Source organism: Dendrobates tinctorius, unplaced genomic scaffold (assembly GCF_039654945.1).
Source record: "Dendrobates tinctorius isolate UK_male_01 unplaced genomic scaffold, ASM3965494v1 ptg000004l, whole genome shotgun sequence".
In the NCBI taxonomy this organism is placed as follows: domain Eukaryota; kingdom Metazoa; phylum Chordata; class Amphibia; order Anura; family Dendrobatidae; genus Dendrobates; species Dendrobates tinctorius.
In genome coordinates, this window is record NW_027361672.1 from 10,691,088 (window position 1) to 10,710,662 (window position 19,575).

Consider the following 19,575-nt stretch of genomic DNA (forward strand, 5'->3'; position numbering starts at 1 on the left):
CCATTGAACTCCATTGTAAATCTGTATGCAGTCAGCTCCCTCTACTGGTGGCTACAGGTCTGCTCCCCCTTGCACCAATCTTGTCCAAAAATTGTCCTATATACAATTCGTTAGTTCATCTGCATTAAGGTGAATGTTCTTTAAAAGTACAGTGACCTAAAGGTCCTTTCTCCATCCAGCATCCCCCTGCCACGAGACCCAAGTAACAATTTCCTCTTCTACCAGAAATAATACAAAAAAATTAGCTGCATGACATTTTTCTTGTTTTCACATGATTTACAAAGTTTGTTAGTAAATTGCAATAAGTTACAGTAGCTCAGATATAGGCGTGTACATAACCATATGGGTTCAGTGACGCTTCACCTACTTTGTGCTTTGATTTGATGGTGGTGACTGAACTTCCAAATCTTGCCTTTTCCTAAAATATTGATCTAGATTAACATACAGATTTAAGATCCAGCCTTTCTTGTAGGTAGCATACTTACTTCAGGAGACACCAATACGTATTGTGCCTACAGGGGGAAGAAAAGGAAATGGTTAGGAGCATAATGCCCTTCTGCGTTTTATGCTATAAATTGGGTTAATGAGGAATATTACAGGTAGCCTCAGACATCCTATTGCTTTAGTCTCATACCCAGTCCTCAGGACATGGAGTAACCCACGACTTGCATCTTCCTGTTAGCAGTCCTGGAGAGGTGATATTGCCATTGTAGATATAAACTCTACCAGTCTGGTAGCCGAACATTGTTGTGGTAATGTCTGTAGTCCTTAAAGGTGAGGTCACGATGATTTCATCTGGAAAGGAAATCACTTTGTCAAAATATTTCCATTCATTGTTCTGTTGGATCTGTCAGTAAGTCTTGTATGATCTGTATCAAATTCTGTTAAAAGGTACCAAGAAGAAAGAAGTGTGCAGCAGAGTGGCTACAACAGACATCTACAAAACATAGCACAATACTTGAAAGTAAGTCTTTTGTGAAATGAATACTGGTTCCCATAATCTTTGCCGATCATCCACATGTTTCATCAGACATGGGGGGGTAGTAACGTCCTCGGCATTGTTCTGTTCTAACGTGGAAGCTACGGATGGCAAATTGGATTTAAAATTTAAATGCCCTTATCCATATGTCTGTTGATAAAAAAAAGGTTCTCACCTGACCAATGGAAACCAAAAGAGCATTTGTAGGTACAAATCTCTGGGTGAGTTTTGGTGATTCGCATATCAGATGTATTTTATCATAAATATTAAAGAGAAATCCTGACAGCTGATTTTTGCTGCCTGAAATGTGACAAGATACTTTTATAGCCGGGGTGATGTGAGTCCAACAACTAGTCCAAGAGACAGGTCTGTCCTTCCTATTCCCCATGAATGACTGGTCTCTTTTAGAAGAAACATGTCAGCCTTTCTAAACAGGGCAGGGAGAAGCAGCCGGAGTCCTGCATCTTTGACTAGTTACCCTAGTTGCGTTGTCCCTGGCCGCTGCAGCGTTTGGGCAAAACATACATGATTGCAGTATCTAATGCAAGCTGCCTGTGGGACATGCAGTTTGAGGCAGGCGTCTGGTCCCCTTTAATTTTTTTTTTTCGTCTGAGTGTGTAAGTGAAATATTATTTTTTTTTTTCCTTTTTCTAATTGCTGAATGGTCTGCACCAGACCTGGGCAAAGTGCAGCCTGCGACAAAACTCACTTCTGGGAAGGAAAACCTCATCCAAAAACTGGGGCCATTCCTGAAGTGCTTTCTGCTTGAAAAGCTTTAACACCTAATACCCCTCTATTTGAATATAGCCTTATAGTTGTCTATAAAACGAAGATACATCCAGTCTCACCAAGCCCATCATCATCCAGGTCTCTTAAATGTAGGATGGTTCCAAAACGTGAAAGTTCTCTGTCTCCCCTCATTGTGCCGAGGAGGGATGGCTTAGATTTTCCTTTCAGTTCATACATGATTGCTGTACCTGCATGCGTCAGTTCTCTTCGTATAAATACAACCTTGGACATTGTGCCTGGAATACAAAAAGAACCACAATGGATGTAAAGTAGGCATGGTCCCACTACATCATTGTTGTTTTTCCAGTTTTCTGAAGGAATTTATATTTCTTTAGTAGCTGCAGCTTTTTCTCTATACCATTTGTGCCATTTTATAAGTTGTCTTTTTCGTTTAGGTTTTTTTTCTGTCTACAACTTTGCTTATCCAGATCTTTTAGACATTCATGAAATGAGACTGTTACAAAATGTTACATTTTTTTTTGGTGCACCTCAATCCAGTTTCTGCCAGGAGTAAGGTTTGTGGTGGCATTCTCAATTTGGCACATTTTTTAGACAAACACACAACATGTTAAGAAGATTTGTGACTTTTGGTACTAAAAAGTCACAAAAGACAATTCAAGATAAAAATAAAGAGCACTTTTTTTATTTTACACCACATTCATAAACCTTTTAAAGAATTTAGTGCCAAAAACTTCAGCAAAAGAAAAGTGACTTCTGTAAATTGCAAATAAAGAATCAGGATCTATATAAATTGTGTGACGACTTTGTCAAGACAAATACAACTACAAATTTTTTCTTGGCCATTCGTAATTTTTATGGTGACATAACACCGGTCCACTCTGTGAGTAAAGCTTTCCATGTCTCTTCTATCCACAACTTGAATAGCCCTAAATTAAGTTATTTTTTTGCAGTTCATTTTACTTTTAAAAAGGTTGTGGGACTATTAGATGTGAATATTTCATTATGCTGACTGGAAGAACAAAAACTGTACATTTGCGACTCTAGACAGCAATAAAGGCTCCTCTTATGAATGATTGAAAACCACTAAACACTCAAGAAATAAAGTTAAAATCCTATTCGAAAACGTGAAGAAAACAAATATCTGACGGAGTGCCAACTAAATAGCACCATCTAAGCACAGTTTTGTGCCAGTACAGAGGTCTATGGCTTTAGGTGGCAGATTACGTTTTGAAGAAGAGTGATAAGAAATAGAGGTACAGGACGGGAAGGTGATTAAAGGCGTTGACTAGGGTAATGCCCAGCACCCCCTGCAGCCAGATGTGCTTAGTGGTTGGGCAGAACAGCAGCAGCACCGCTCCGTCAACTGTATAGTGACAACAGCGAGGAACTGCAGTGGGGGGTATGTCAAAAGCAAAAGAAAATGATGCTGAGAAGGCTGAACTTTGAAATTCCTATTTTACATCTGTGTTCACTAAGAAAGCAATTGTGACATCAACTGATCTTGACGGTGCCATTGAAGGAATAAAAGAATCCACACTATCCACAAACAGAGAGATGGTGAGGGACCACTTAGCTAATTTAAATGAATTTAAATCTCCTGCTCCAGATGAATTACATCCTAGGGTACTGAAAGAGTTGGCAGAGGAAATTGCAGAACCACTAGCCAGAATCTGAAAATCCTGGAAACCAGAAAAAGTCCCAGAAAATTACAGAAGGGAAAATGTTGTTCCTATCTTCAAAAAAGGAAAGAAGATGGAGTCAGGAAATTACAGGCCAGAGAGCCTTACTTCTATAACAGGAAAGATCTTTGAACAAATTAATAAACAGGATGAATGTATGTACTTGGATAAGAATACAGATATAACTAGAGCCAGCATAGGTTTGTAGCAAACAAGTCATGCCATACTAATCAAATTTCCTTCTATGATGGAATCACTGACTGAGTGGATTAGGGAAATGTGGTAGATATAGTATATCTCAACTTCAGCAAAGCATTTGCTATCCTTATTGAAAACAATGATCAAGTATCAGACTGATAAGGCTACGGTTAGGTGGATTCATAACTGGATCAGTGATCATATTCAAAGAGTGATGATAAATGGCTGCCCATGCAATTGGAAGAGTGTTTCAAGTGAAGTACCACAAGTTTCTGTCTTGGCCCCAGTGTTGTTTAACATTTTTATAAGTGATCTAGATAAGGGAACGGAAGGTAAAATAATAACATTTGCAGACAATGCAAAGCTAAGAGTGATAGCTAACACTAGAGAAGACAGAGAAAGGACTCAGAAGGATCTAGATAAGCTTGAACAATGGTATTTAACAGGGAGAAATGCAAGATTCTACATTTGGGAAAAAAACAAATTACATCTATAAAATGGGAGGAATAGAATTAAGCAACAGCACATGTGAACAAGACTTGGGTATACTAATAGATCACAGACTGCACAAGAGTCAACATTGTGATGCAACAGAAAAAAAAGCAAACGGTTCAAGGATGTATTAAGAGAAGCATAGAGTCTAGATTATGTGGAGTAATTATCCCCCCTCTACTCCTCCTTGGTCATGCCTCATCTGGAATACTGTGTCCAGTTCTGGGCACCACATTTTAAATAAAGACAGTGAAATACTGGAGCAAGTTCAGAGAAGAGCTACCAGAATGGGGAGCAGACAGCAAAGTATGTCCTACGAGGAACAGTTAAAGGGTCTGGGAATGTTTAGCTTGCAAAAAAAGAGGAGACTTAAAGGGAACCTGTCAGCAGTTTTGGCCAATATAAGATACGGCCACTGCCTTTCAGGGCTTCTCTACAGAATTCTATAATGCTGTAGATAAGCCCCCGATCCAACCTGCAAGATAAGAAAAATAAGTTTTATTATACTCACCCTGCTGACAGGTTCTCTTTAAAGCTGTCTACAAATATCTGAAGGGATGTCACAGTGTAGAGCAGGGCTGGGCAATTAATTTTCCCGAGGGGCCACATGAGAAACCATGACTGTTGTGGAGGGCTGAACGAATAGGCTGAAATTAATTCTACTCAATATTAATATCGATATATTATAATTACAATTAATGTTAATATAATTAGCAATAATATATCACTTATTATTGAGCAGAATTAAGTATGCTGACATCCCCCTATATATCATTTCAACCCGAGTACAGCATCTTTTGTATATCGCATGACCCCCAACAGACCCTTACATGGGGCATGAGCCCCACACCTTCCTCCCCCATGCAAAATTAATTATTTTTTATATAAAACTGTTTTCATTACATAAAAGCGCCAAAACATAAAAAAATGACAAATGAGGTATCGCTGTAATCGTACTGACCCAAAGAATAAAACCGCTTTTATCAATTTTACCGCACGTGAAACGGTGTAAACGCACACCCAAAAGAAATTCTCGAAATGCTGGTTTTTGTTCATTCTGCGTCCCAAAAATTGGAAAAAAAAGCGATCAAAAAATGTCACATGCCCAGAATTGGTACCAATAAAAACATCAACGCGTCACGCAAAAAATAAGACCTCACATGACTCAGTGGGTCAAAATACGGAAAAATTATAGCTCTGAAAATGTGATGCAAAAACTATTTTTACAATAAAAAGCGTCTTTTAGCGTATGACAGCTGCCAAACATAAAAACCCGCCATATATAGTAAATCAAACCCCCCTTTATCACCCCCTTAGTTGGGGAAAAATAATAAAATTTAAAAAAATGTATTTCCATTTTCCTGTTAGAGTTAAGGCAAGGGTTAGGGGTGTGTTGGGGTTAGGGTTGGAGTTAGAATTGGGGGGTTTCCACTGTTTGGGCACATCAGGTGCTCTCCAAACGCAACATGGCGTCTGATCTCAATTCCAGCCAATTCTGCGTTGAAAAAGTCAAATGGTGCTCCTTCCCTTTCAAGCTCTGCCATGCGCCCAAACAGTGTTTTACCCCCACATATGGGGTATCAGTGTACTCAGGATAAATTGGACAGCAACTTTTGGGGTCCAATTTCTCTTGTTACCCATAGGAAAATAAAAAATTGGGGACAAAAGTATCATTTTTGTGGAAAAAAAATGATTTTTTTATTTTCACGCCCGGGCGTTATAAACTTCTGTGAAGCATTTGGGGGTTCAAAGTGCTCACCACACATCTAGGTAAGTTCCTTAGGGTGTCTAGTTTCCAAAATGGGGTCACTTGTGGGGAGTTTCAACAGTTTAGGCACATCAGAGGCTCTCCAAACGCGACATGACACCGCAGACCATTCCATCAAAGTCTGCATTCCAAAACGTCACTACTTCCCTTCCGAGTCCTGACGTGTGCCCATACAGTAGTTTTCTCCCACATATGGGGTATCAGCGTACTCTGGACAAATTGCACAATAACTTTTAGGGTCCTGTTACCCTTGGGAAATTAAAAATTGGGAGTGAAAAGATCATTTTTGTGGAAAAAAATGATTTTTTAATTGTACGGCTCTACGTTATAAACTTCTGTGAAGCCCTTGTGGGTTCAAAGTTCTCACCACATATCTAGATAAGTTCCTTGGGGGTCTAGTTTCCAAAATGGGGTCACTTGTGGGGGGTTTCCACTGTTTAGATACATCAGGGGCTCTCCAAACGTGACATTGCGTCCGATCTCAATTCCAGCCAATTTTGCATTGAAAAAGTCAAACGGCGTTCGTTCCCTTCTGAGCTCAGCCATGCGCTGAAACAGTGGTTCCCCCCCACATATCAGGTATCAGCGTACTCAGGACAAATTGCACAATAACTTTTCTAGTCCAATTTCTCCTGTTACCCTTGGTAAAATAAAAAAAATTGGACCTGAAGTAATTTTTTTGTGAAAAAAGTTAAATGTTCATTTTTTTTTTTTTTTTTAAACATTCAAAAAATTCCTGTGAAGCACCTGAAGGGTTAATAAACTTCTTGAATGTGGTTTTGAGCACCTTAAGGGGTGCAGTTTTGAGAATGGTGTCACTTTTGGGTATGTTCTATTATATAGACCCCTCAAAGTGGCTTCAAATGTGATGTGGTCCTAAAAATAAAATGGTGTTGCAAAAAATGAGAAATCGCTGGTCAGCTTTTAACCCTTATAACTTCCTAACGAAAAAAAATGTTGGTTCCAAAATTGTGCTGATGTAAAGTAAACATGTGGGAAATGTTATTTATTAAGTTTTTTTGTGTGCCGCATCTGTGATTTAAGGGCATAAAAATTCAAAGTTGGAAAATTTTCAAAATTTTCGCCAAATTTCCGTTTTTTTTTTCACAAATAAACGCAAGTTATATGAATGAAATTTTACAACTAACATGAAGTACAATATGCCACGAGAAAACAAGGTCAGAATCACTGCGATCCATCAAAGCGTTTCAGAGATATTACCTCATAAAGGGACAGTGGTCAGAATTGTAAAAATTGGCTCGGTCATTACCGTGCAAACCACCCTTGGGGGTAAAGGGGTTAAACACTGGCTGATGGCCGGCTCATGCAGCTTTATATTATAACCCATATTTAGTATAACGATGGCTGGACCATACATAATAAGCATGTTTTACCTATTGTGTGCCCCCCCACTCCATCTCCTTATAGATTGTAAGCTTATGAGCAGGGCCCTTACTCCTCCTGTAACTGTTGAACTATGTGTGACTTTGTAATATCTTTACTTTCTGTATACGTTCACCTCAGTTGTTAAAGTGCTGCGGATTATGTTGGCGCTAAATATAAATAAAAAGTATACAGTTTTATTCTGGGTAGGAAAGCTAAATACAATGTACTTTTCTATAGAGTTCCTTCTGGGAAAAATCCAAAATGTATATCATTTGATGACATACCGTATGGACAAAAGCATACTGACAATACCTCAAACATCCAATCTCATTGTCATAAGTGCATAAAATCCAGCACCGTGCCATACAGTCTGTCTTTACAAACGTGTGTGGAGTTGATCATAATGAAAAGCTTACTGAATTTGAGCGTGGTACTGTAATAACATGGCACTGTTGCAAATCAGTTTGTAAAATTACTTCCTTCCACATTCAACTGTTAGCGGTGTTTTTAAACCAAGAGAACAACTATAGCAACTCAGCCACAAAGTGTAAGACCATACACTGAGGTTCATGGTGCATAAATGTCACCAATACTCTGTTCACTCCATAACTGCAGAACTCCAAAACTCCTCTATCCTTAACATAAGCACAAAAACTGTGCACTAGGAGCTTCATGGGATGGATTTCCTTCTACAGTGGCTTGCAAAAGTATTAACCCCCCTCCTCCATTGGCATTTTCTGTGTTTTGCTACTCTCAGCCTCCTTGCCCAGGTTGAGAGTTTTGGTGACTGTCCCTCTCTTGGTAAGTTTGCTGTAGTACCATCATTTTTCCATTTGATGATAATGGATTTGATGGTGCTCCAGGGGATGATCAGAGATTGGGCTATTTTATGTAACCCAACCCTGACTTGGACTTCTCAACAACTTTGTCTCTGACTTGTTTGGAGATCTTGGTCTTCATGGTGTTTGGTTAGTGGTGCCTCTTGCTTATTGTTGCAGCCTCAGTGGCCTTTCAGAAAAGGTGTGTGTATACTGACAGATCATGAGACACTTCGCTTGCACACAGGTGGACTTCCTTATAGTAAGCATGTGACTTATGAAGGTAATTGCTTGCACCAGAAATATTTAGGCGCTTCATAGCAAATACGTCCATATTCACATGACAATTTTTAGTTATTTGATACCATACATTTAATATATGCCTATATTTTTAATGTATGGTAACAAAATAGGTAAAAAGCCTAGGGGCCGAATACTTTTGCAAACCACTTTATCCGGCAGAATGCTGGACAAGTTTGGCTTTTGGTGAATGCCTGCAGATTGCTACCTGACTAACTGCACTGTACCTATACTGAAAGTTGGTGGAGGAAGGATAATGCTATGGCTTACTTTTCAGCTGTAGGCCGAGGTCCCTGATATCCAGTTAATGAAAATCTTTATACTTCAGCATAACAAGACATTTTGGACAATTGTAGGCTCCCTGTTTTTTGGGAACAGTTTGTGGAAGGCTCTTTTTGGTTCCAGCATAACTGTGTCCCAGTGCACAATGCCAGGTCCATAAAAGAGGCATGGTTAGTTGATTGGAAGACCTTCACTGTCCAGCACTGAGACGTCACCTCAATTCTATTTGCACATGTTTCAGATGAACTAGAATGGAGAATGAAATTCAAGCCTGCACGTCCAACATCAGTGTCTGACTTCATAAATGATCTGGATCTTTTGAAGCAAAATTTCCACAGATAAGACTCCAAAATTTTGAAAACTTCTTCCCAGAAGAGTGAAATTTGTTGTAGATGGAAAGAGGGGCCCAAATCCATATTAATGTCAATGGTTCTAGAATGGGATGCCCTAAAACCTCCCGTAGGCATCCATATATTCCATATAGTGTGTACCACAATGTTGCCTACACAATGACAGAGTTGTGTGAAAGTGTTTGCCCCGTCCTGACTTTCTATTCTTTTATATGTTTCTCACACTTAAATGTTTCATATCACCAAACAAATACAAATATTAGACAAAGATAGCACAAGTAAACACAAAATGCAGCTTTAAATGAATGTCTTTATTATTAAAGGAAAAATAAATCCAAAACCACAGGGCCCTGTGTGAAAAAGTGATTGCCCCCTTCCTAAAACATAAATTAACAGTGGTTTATCACATATTTAGGAAGCTGAGTCCATATTCCCTAGCCATACCTAGGCCTGATTACTGCCATACCTGTTCTCAATCAAGAAATCATTTAACTAGGACCTGCCTGACAAAGTAAAGTAGACCAAAAGAACCTCAAAAGCTAGACCTCATGCCGCGATCAAAAGAAATTCTGAAAAAAATGAGAAACAAAGTAATTGAGAACTATCAGTCTGGAAAAGGTGATAAAGCCATTTCTCAAGCTTTTGAAATCCATCGAACCACAGTGAGAGCCATTATCCACAAATGGCAAAAACATGGAACAGTGGTGAACCTTTTCAGGAGTGGCCTGCCGACCAAAATTACCCCAAGAGCGCAGTGTTGACTCATCCAAGAGGTCACAAAAGAACCCACAGAAACATCCAAAGAACTGCAGGCCTCACTTAATGTCAGTGTTCATGACTCCACCATAAGAAAGAGACTGAGCAAAAATGGCCTACATGACAGAGTTCCAAGATGAAAACCACTGCTGAGCAATACGAACATAAAGGATTGTCTCAGAATGTGGGAGAATGTGGACTGACAAGACAAAAGGGTTTTTTTGGAACAATTTTTTTGGAAGGTGTATGTCCCATTACATCTGGTATAGAAGTAACAGAGCATTTCAGAAAAGTAACATCATACCAACAGTAAAATGGTGGTGGTGTGATGGTCTGGGTCAATTTTGCTAATTCAGGACCTGGAAGACTTGCTGTGGTAAATGGAACTATGAATTCTGCTGTCTACCAAAAAGTTCTGAAATAGAACTGCCAGCAGTTCGTGACCTCAAGCAGAAGCGCACTTGGGTTTTGCAGCAGGACAATGATCCAAAACACACCAGCAAGTCCAGCTCCCAATGGCTTAAGAAAAACAAAATTAAGACTTTGGAGTGGTCTAATCAAAGTCCTGACCTTAATCCTATTGAAATGCTGTGGTATGACCTGAAAAAAGCGGTTCATGCTCTGAAATCCTCCAATGTGGCTGAATTACAACAATTCTGGACAGATGAGTGGGCCAAAATTCCTCCAGAGCGTTGTAAAAGACTCATTGACAGTTATCGCAAATGCTTGATTCCAGTTGTTCCTACTAAAGGTGGCCGAACCAGTTATTAGGATTAGGGGGCAATTACTATTTCACATAGGGCCCTGTAAGTTTGGATTTCTTTTCCCCTTAATAATAAAGACCTTCATTTAAAGACCTGCATGTTGTGATTAGATTACTTGTGTTATCATTGTCTATTATTTACATTTGTTTGGTGATCTGAAACATTTAAATGTGACAAACATGCAAAATAGGAATAGGGCAAACACTTTTTCCCGCAACTCGGATGTACATGTCATAAATTATTTCCAAATACCTCTGGTGAATTGTTCAAAACATTGTATACACAGAGCCTAATTCTTTTCTCTATCTTTGATCCCTGGCAGTGTATCGCTGTTTATAGAGAGTCAGACAGGTGGAGCTGGCGTGGTATCCTTATTGGTTTTAACCAAATTTAAAACGTTGACCAGTATTCACAAAAGGTCTATTATTCAGGGACATTATATATTTTCATTTTTTATCTGTTAATTTGAAAGGGAGTTCTCAAATCATTCACATACTTTGTGTGGGTGCACTTATCATCAGCACATGTTTGATTTCTCCATTCACAGCAATGGTTCCACTTGCAAATGAGGTGCCCATCTTACTTTGGTCCTACAAAACGTTAACCATTGAAAATATATTGTTTTAAAATAGAACACATAACAGAAGCATTTTAATGATATCATACACTCTTATTGTATGGTTCATTACTTCTTAGTTTACAGGTCAGAGTCCTTCCTAGGTTATCTAGCCTGTCCCTACTACAGTACACACCTATCCATTCCCGTATTCTCCTAGAAGTTCATTGTTAGACCTCTGACCTCATGGACGTGACATGCTTTATGATCTGAATATGGTGAACAAACTAGGTCTTAGTTCTAAGTTAGATTTAATTTCAGGATTTTTAGAAGAGAATTGTATTTTTATATTGTTGCATGCAAATGCATTTATGAAGGACCACGTGCCATAAAAACTGTGGCTTTCACAAAAATATTGACTTTTTTGCCCATTTCCAGGCATACTCTATGCTTTTTCTAAAAGCCGGCACGGTTTACCAGGAGGAGACTGGCCACAGCAGTCCAATGGATTCATTATAAATAATTTACAGCAGGAATTTATGTACTTTACAGTGGCAACCTATGGAGGCTCATAGCTGTTTAAACTTTTGATTTTCAATGAATGGGCAGTCCAGGTGTACTGACCATATTAAGAAGGGTTCGCCTCTTCAAGGGAATCTGTCTGATTTTGCTACCCTATCTGAGAGCAGCATTTTATCTAAACTGCAGCAAGCAGTCCAGTAAGTGACACAAGACTGGAATCAGGGTCTCTGCCCCTACATTATGCTGCTCTCAGATTCGGTGGCCCTAAACTTGCAACATTTTAAATCTATGCTGCAAAATTTAGACTGATTTGTGGAATTATAATTAGAAGCAAATAGGAGATCAATACGTGAACACAGGCTTATAAAACCTCATATGCAATATCATTATAATTGTTAGGAGTCTGATTTCTGCGTTTACTCCGCAGGGATCCAGATCCTCTCATTCTGCAGTCTCCTGCTCTTTATCTACTGCAGAAGAGATTGCAGAGGAGATTGCCTGGCAGCAAATCTCTCCTGAGGCTAAGTCCTTCTGTCCTACTGAGCATGCTCATGGGACGATCTCCCATTGGAGATTGGGAGTCGTGCTCAGGTCCTGCTCCAGATCTCATTGGTCCATCTCAGAGATCTGGAGGCTTGCAGAAGGTCCCGGCTGCTATAATAGGCGCGCATTGCTGTTCCTCTGCTGCAACATCCACAGCTGCTAGCGTCCGACATTGCGCTTGCTTCATAGCTTTGTCGTTCTGCGGCAGTGTCCACGCCGCGCTGCAGTAGCAGCTCTCAGCGTCCGCAGCTGCGACGCCGCATACACGGTAGGTCTAGACGGACGTAGTGCTGCCATCTTGGGCTACTCCTCTGACCGGATACCGTGTGTGTATTTATACTGAGCACTGTGTCCTCAACAGGCTCAGTTTTTGTATTTGTGTTTATTTTTGCATCTCTGTGACTTAACTGAGATTGCTCTGCGCACCTTGGTGAAGTTTAACCCTGTGCGCATTACCGCCATATTGCTCCTGCCACCACTTAGCAGCGGTTATATCACCTATTGCATGGTGGACCCTGAGCGGCGAACGCACTTTATTACTTTTAGTTAGTGCGTTCCGCCGTTCCTAACGTTACTAGCGCCAGGGTCTGGCTAGTGATGGCAGAACAGCAGCAATTGTTACAGTGTATTTGGCAGCTTGAGGGCCGGTTGGCCACTCTTGAGAGGGCTCTCTCAGCTGCACAATCCACCAAAGCTGCTGTAAAGGCAATCACAGATGCAGTTTCCCGTATGTCCACGTGCTCCCTCGCGCCGACAGTTACCCGCCTCCGTTGGAGTGGGCTATGACATTATGGGAGCGTGGTGGCCCAGAGGTTCGGACTGCTGCTCACTTTCTAACAGCTATTAAGCAGGTCTTCCTTGGTCCATGGGTCACGCACGACAATTCACTTCAGCTTCTTGCTCTGACTCAGGGTTCCCTCTCGGTTAGTCAGTATGCCGTCCGTTTTCGGACACTGGCTTCCGAGCTGGAGTGGTCCGATAACGCCCTCATTCCTGTGTTTTGGAGAGGTTTGGGGGAGCATGTTAAAGATGCTCTCTCTACCAGAGAGGTTCCTGCAAGTTTGGAAGAGCTGATTGCCATTTCCACCCGCATTGACCTCCGTTTTTAGGAGCGCGGTATGGAGCGTGCTCAATCCAAACGGAAGGTTACCTCGGCTCCCAATTTTTTCGAGCCTCTGGAACTACCCGAGCCAGAGGTTCCACCCCCAGAGCCCATGGAGGTGTCTCGCGCCATTCTTCAGGCGCGTCCGGCACAAGACTCCAGTTGCGGTTATACTTGTCAACACGCTGTGTCTCAGAACAACAGCGCCCCGCAACCGCCAAATTCTGTGCCGCCGGGCAAGTCCTTTCTTCCTCCCCGCCTTCGGCCGAAGGTGATCGCATGGGCACACGCGTCCAGGAGGGGTGGTCACTGTGGCTATATGCAGACCACAAAACTCCTGGCAGGGTCTTATTGGTGTCCGAACAGGGCTCGGGATGTTAAAAAATATATTCGGGCCTGCGCCTTTTGTGCTCGGAATAGCCTCTCTAAACGAAGGGTGGAGATGCCTGCCGACACACGGTGGCGTTCCACTTTAACTTCCGCTCCCGTTATCTCCCACGGGTCCCTTCTCAGACCTGGCGATCTTGTCATCCCTGACGCCTTCCACTTGTCTCGGCTTTCTCTGTCACCTACCGGGACATCAGACTTGCCTTCAGATGAGTCTGAGGCCTATATCTCTGATGGACACAAGTTGGTGGATCAAAAGGCTCAGGGAGGAGGGGGCCCTAGGAGGGGGGGTATTGTTAGGAGTCAGATTTCTGCGTTTACTACGCAGGGATCCAGACTCTCACATTCTGCAGTCTACTGCTCTTTATCTACTGCAGAAGAGATTGCAGAGGAGATTGCCTTGTAGCAAATCTCTCCTGAGGCTAAGTCCTTCTGTCCTCCTACTGAGCATGCTCATGCGACGATCTCCCATTGGAGATCGGGAGTCATGTGCTCAGGTCCTGCTCCAGATCTCATTGGTCCATCTCAGAGATCTGAAGGCTTGCAGAAGGTCCCAGCTGCTATAAAAGGCGTGCATTGCTGTTCCGCCATGCGCTAGTATAGATTTACTTGCTGCTGTGTGTATGCGGATGGATGTATGATTCTGGTGAATGACTCATTATGAAACCCCTTCCCTCTGATATTACGTATGTGGTTAGGGACTGAGTTAGAATCAGCGCCAGCATTCCTCTGCTGCAACATCCACAGCTGCTAGCGTCCGACATTGCGCTTGCGTCATAGCTTTGTCGTTCTGCGGCAGTGTCCACGCCGCGCTGCAGTAGCAGCTCTCAGCGTCCGCAGCTGCGACGCCGCATACACGGTAGGTCTAGACGGACGTAGTGCTGCCATCTTGGGCTACTCCTCTGACCGGATACCGTGTGTGTATTTATACTGAGCACTGTGTCCTCAACAGGCTCAGTTTTTGTATTTGTGTTTATTTTTGCATCTCTGTGACTTAACTGAGATTGCTCTGCGCACCTTGGTGAAGTTTAACCCTGTGCGCATTACCGCCATATTGCTCCTGCCACCACTTAGCAGCGGTTATATCACCTATTGCATGGTGGACCCCGAGCGGCGAACACACTGTATTATTATTTTTATTTAGTGCGTTCCGCCGTTCCTAACAATAATCCATCATATAATAATCATTTTAATTCTTAGAATCTATGACAAATGATTTTAATCCATCATTCATAATACTTAGAATATTCTGCTATCATCTATAAAAACCATGGTCATGATGATGACTATATTAAAGGAAATTAATTTTCGTTTATAGATTGCTAGTTATAATAATGCAGAAAGGGTACTTACTTCATTCCCATGCAGAATGAAAGATATGTTTTTACTCGGTGGGTAGAATCCATATGTTTTGCCTAAACTTTGTGGAATATCACAGTAATGTCTATAAAAAGGAAAATCAGTTTTGTGTTATTGAATGCAAAAAGTCCAACATAGAATCAGAAAAAAATCTTCTAGGTTTATTGAGTTAATCATAAAATCCTACAAAGAAAATGGAGCAAATCAACTCAACAAAAAATAACGCGGTGAAATCAATATAGTATCAAAAATCAGTATACAGAATAGGTTCTCAAGCCCAGTTATATAGCCGAGAACGTTTCAGAACCAAAATTGTAACTTAGAGAAAAGGGGAGGACCCCGGTAACTCGGCCCCTTTTATGATGTCATGACCCAGAACTATAGAGTACACTCACTCAGTCGGGAGGTCATTCTAGCCTGGGATGCTGTGCCAATAACATCCCAAATGCATGGTGAAGTCTGGCTGCTCCTCCTCCCCCGCATAGTTCTGCCTGAAACGATCTAAGCATTATGTAAGTGTATTTTCCGTTTTATCCCTTATTTTATTTGTAATCGTATTGTACATATTCTTATTGTCTCACTTTGTAAAGCCTTTCTTATCTTCTATAAACACTGCCCCTTTTTGGGAATAAACTATAAAATTTATTCTTGCTCTGTGACGAATTCATGCGCCTATAAGCTAATTATGCTACTGATTCGGGTTTGCTTCGAACCCCTCTTAATTTTAAATATTAATCAGAGAAATCTGAAGCTGGTGGCGGCGAAGTGTGTTTTGGCTGGTTGGGCTAGCAGGCAGTGATGGACGGGGCTTTATAAGCTATTGTGTGGCTGCAGCCAAAGCATTTATAATTCCTCACTGCAGCGGCCTAATCGCCCGTTCACAACAAGCAACCCATCCGGCGACTAATTATCCTATGTGTAGTTCCCTGACTGACCTGAGGGTAAGGGGGGGCGCCGGAGAGCTGCAAGTTCCAAAGGGGGACTGGAAAGTGGGATATACATAAATCCCAGCAGCTTGTAACATATTGTGGTAGCGGTGGGATAACCAAAATAAACCCCCCTGCGGTAAATTGTTAGGGCAAGACTAGCTTGCTGTTTTTTATCACATGGTGCCAGCGGTGGGATAACTAAGATAAGCTCCCCTACGCCTGTGATAGCCGTGTGCAGCCAAAGGTCACATCACCTGGTCCGTGACATATTGGTGGTACCAGGTGGGATCGTGACATATTGGTGGCAGAGCAGTGGGATCACAGAGCATTAGTGATCTGGTTTGAGCAATCATTCCTCTCACTAAAGACGTGCACGGGTCTTCCGAGGACCCTGCAGCAAAAGTTTTGGAGACCGAAACTCAGTGTTTATTAGTTTTGAGACAATTGTGTGTACTTGCGATTATCCCCACCCTTCTCTTTGTTTTTCTATCCTATCTTTTATTTGGCAGCCATGGCTATGATGGGAGCAGAGTGGTATAAGCAGCATAAGAAGGATGCTCTTATTGCCCTTTGTGGGTTGCGGCGGATTGACACCACAAACAAAAACAAAGCCCAACTGATCGCGGCTCTGGTGCAATGGGAAAGCACCCAGAGCCCAGCGGACGCAGAAGCTGGCCCAAGTGACAATGGGGCTGCAGCAGAGGCTCCACTCCTGAGCGCTGGCCCCATATACAATCCAGACTGATTGGACCCCTACCTGCAAGCGGCCTTGGATTAACTCCCCACCAACGACAGTGATGGACAGGTGAGGCTGATCCAGCAATACCGGCAGGAGGCCCAAGCTGAGCGGGAGGCCCAGAGAGCCGAGCACCAAGCCCAGTGAGAGGCCAAGCAGCGGGAGGCTCAAGCTCAGAGAGACCACGAACTTGAGGTGCTCCGGCAGGGGAGAATACTCTCCACAGCCCGGAGCCGTGAGCCCAGCAGTGCCCAGAGTCCTAAACCCCGGCCAGAGCATTTTCCCGAGATGGAAAAGGACGAAGACTTGGACACTTTTCTGCGGGCCTTTGAGAAAGCCTGCAGACAGTACCAGCTGCCTACGGACCAATGGGCCAGGTACTCGACCCCAGGGTTAAAGGGTAAAGCCCTGGAGGCGTTTGCTTCTCTCCCGCCAGACCATGATGACGACTATGTAGCCATCAAGCAGGCCCTGATCACCAAATATCGGCTAACACCTGAGGTTTACCGTAGAAAGTTCCAGAACCTCCAACGTGACCTACACGACAGCTATTCGATGTGGTGCAAGGACTCAGAACCCACTTTGACCAGTGGATCCATGGACTGTTAGTGACCACCTTTGACTGGCTGAAAGACCTGATGATAAAAGACCAGTTCTTACATCTGTGCCCAGCTGAGGTCCGAGAGTTCATCCTGGACCGAGAACCAACGAATGCGGACAAAGCAGTGCAGATCGCCGTCAACTATGAGGCCAACTGTAAACTGACTCAGAAGCCAGTCACCGCCAGCTGGAGAGGGGGTAAGCCTGCTACCAACCCCAGTGCCCCTGCCAGCCGACACACCGGAGGCCCTGTCCCATTTGCCAACGCCAGGCCTACATCAGACCCTCGCCAGTGTTTTCTCTGCAAACCGACTGGACATATCACTGCTACATGTCCGGAGAAGCAGAAGACCCCCCAGCCAAGTCCTCTGGGCCCAACGCCTCTGTTCTTTTGGTGGGAGGTGTGGTTGGGAGTATTGATGACAATGTGCAGAACGTCTGGGTGGGGGGCCTGTCTTGCTACAGGCCTCAAGGACACCGGGGCTGAACGAATCCTCATCCGTCCTGGGCTGGCGGCCCCTGAAGAGTTTATTGAGGGGAAAACCCTAACTGTCACCGGGATTGGGGGCACCAACTGTCCCTTGCCAGTGGCCCGGGTTTTTCTTGATTGGGGTGCTGGGAATGGGGTGAGAGAAGTGGGGGTGTCGTCCGAAAACCTGCCCACTGATGTTTTATTGGGGACTGATTTGGGGAGGATGGTTGCCTACTACGTCCCTGACAAAACCAGGGTAAGAGTCTTGAGGAGATCATTTGCATATTCCCAGTGCCTTCTGGGGTAAGTGAAGAGTCTCCCCGGGCTCAACGATCACTGGGTTTTGGCCGTTGCAGCTGAAAAGAGGAAATCGGAAAACCAGGGGAAGAGTCTTGGAGATCATTTGCATATTCCCAGTGCCTTCTGGGGTAAGTGAAGAGTCTCCGCTGGCTCAACGATCACTGGGTTTTGGCCGTTGCAGCTGAAAAGAGGAAATAGGAAAACCGCGCGCCGACTCATCTTTCATCGTTTTTAAGAAATCTCAATATGGAAGAGGCCAGGAGCCATTTGGTGAGCTGCATTTCTTGCTACATGTTCACAGACTTACCAGTGGAAAAGCCAAACTTCACATGCCAAAAATGCAAGCTTGTGTCCCTGTTGGAGGAAAAGTTGCAAAGTCTCGAAGAAAGGTTAGCTACGTTGAAGATCATTAAGGAAGGTGAAGAGTTCTTAGACAGAGCAGAATTATCTATTCATGTTACAGAAAGAGAAGAAATTCGAAGTGCACCTGAAGAAACAGAGGAATGGAAACATGTGACCCAGAGAAGCAGGAGGATCGGGAGTCAGTCAGCACCCATACTTCTCAGGACCCAGTACCAGGCTCTCACGCAGGAAAATGATGAAGAAATACATCAGGATAAGACTTTGCCCACAAACAGCAACCTTGTACGCCTTCAGAGTCCTCCTGGATGGAGAAAGAAAAATGTTGTGAAGAAACGGAGAGTGGTGGTCATGGGGATTCCCTGTTGAGAGGAACAGAGGCCGCTATCTGCAGACCGGATATAACTTCAAGAGAAATGTGCTGTCTTCCAGGTGCAAAAATTAAAGATGTGTCTGACAGGATATCAGGACTCTTCAGACCTACAGATGACTACCCATTCCTGCTACTATGTGGGGACAAATGACACCGCAAGAAACGACCTGGAAACCATCTGCAGAGACTTTGAAGACTTAGGCAAGAAAGTGAAAGAACTGGGAGCGCAGGTGGTCTTCTCTTCCATCCTCCCAGTGGATGGCCATGGAACAAGGAGGTGGAATACGATTCTGCAGGTGAACAACTGGCTACGTCGATGGTGCCGTCAGCAACAATTTGGATTTCTGGACCACGGAGTGAATTACCTATACGATGGACTACTTGCTAGAGATGGGGTGCACCTTACGAAGACTGGAAAATATGTATTTGGAAGTCGTCTTGCTATACTTGTAAGGAGAGCTTTAAACTAGAACAACATGGGAAGGGAAGCAAAAGACCAGAAAAAGCCATACACCTGACAAATGCTATTGAGAACTCTGCTATTAGAAGTGGAAAGGAAGAACAAAGACAAAAGAATCTAATTAATAAAAATATTGGAGAAAGAGAAACCAATCACAAACTAAAATGTTTCTATACTAATGCACAAAGCATGGGCAACAAACAAGGAGAATTGGAACTACTAACACAGGAAAAGAAATATGATGTCATTGGAATCACTGAAACTTGGTGGGACAATACACATGATTGGAATACAAGACTAGAAGGATACAACTTATTTGCAAGAAACAGACTTGATAAACGAGGAGGAGGTGTC

The 19,575-nt window shown here is 42.9% G+C and overlaps 1 protein-coding gene across 5 annotated transcripts in view; it reads right to left on the minus strand.

Moving 5' to 3' along the window:
* GPLD1 (glycosylphosphatidylinositol specific phospholipase D1) overlaps nucleotides 1-19,575 on the minus strand; it is a 128,585-nt gene that overhangs the window by 25,798 nt on the left and 83,212 nt on the right. For all 5 annotated transcript variants that reach the window (XR_012230061.1, XM_073566125.1, XM_073566128.1 and 2 more), the window contains 6 exons: nucleotides 14,986-15,076; nucleotides 11,019-11,112; nucleotides 1,828-2,004; nucleotides 635-795; nucleotides 486-512; nucleotides 368-418 (listed from right to left, as the gene is read on the minus strand). Coding sequence is in view for 4 of the 5 variants with exons in the window: in XM_073566125.1 (XP_073422226.1) it covers nucleotides 368-418; nucleotides 486-512; nucleotides 635-795; nucleotides 1,828-2,004; nucleotides 11,019-11,112; nucleotides 14,986-15,076 (601 nt within the window). In the remaining variant the exon portion in view is untranslated. The remainder of the gene's footprint in view (nucleotides 1-367; nucleotides 419-485; nucleotides 513-634; nucleotides 796-1,827; nucleotides 2,005-11,018; nucleotides 11,113-14,985; nucleotides 15,077-19,575) is intronic.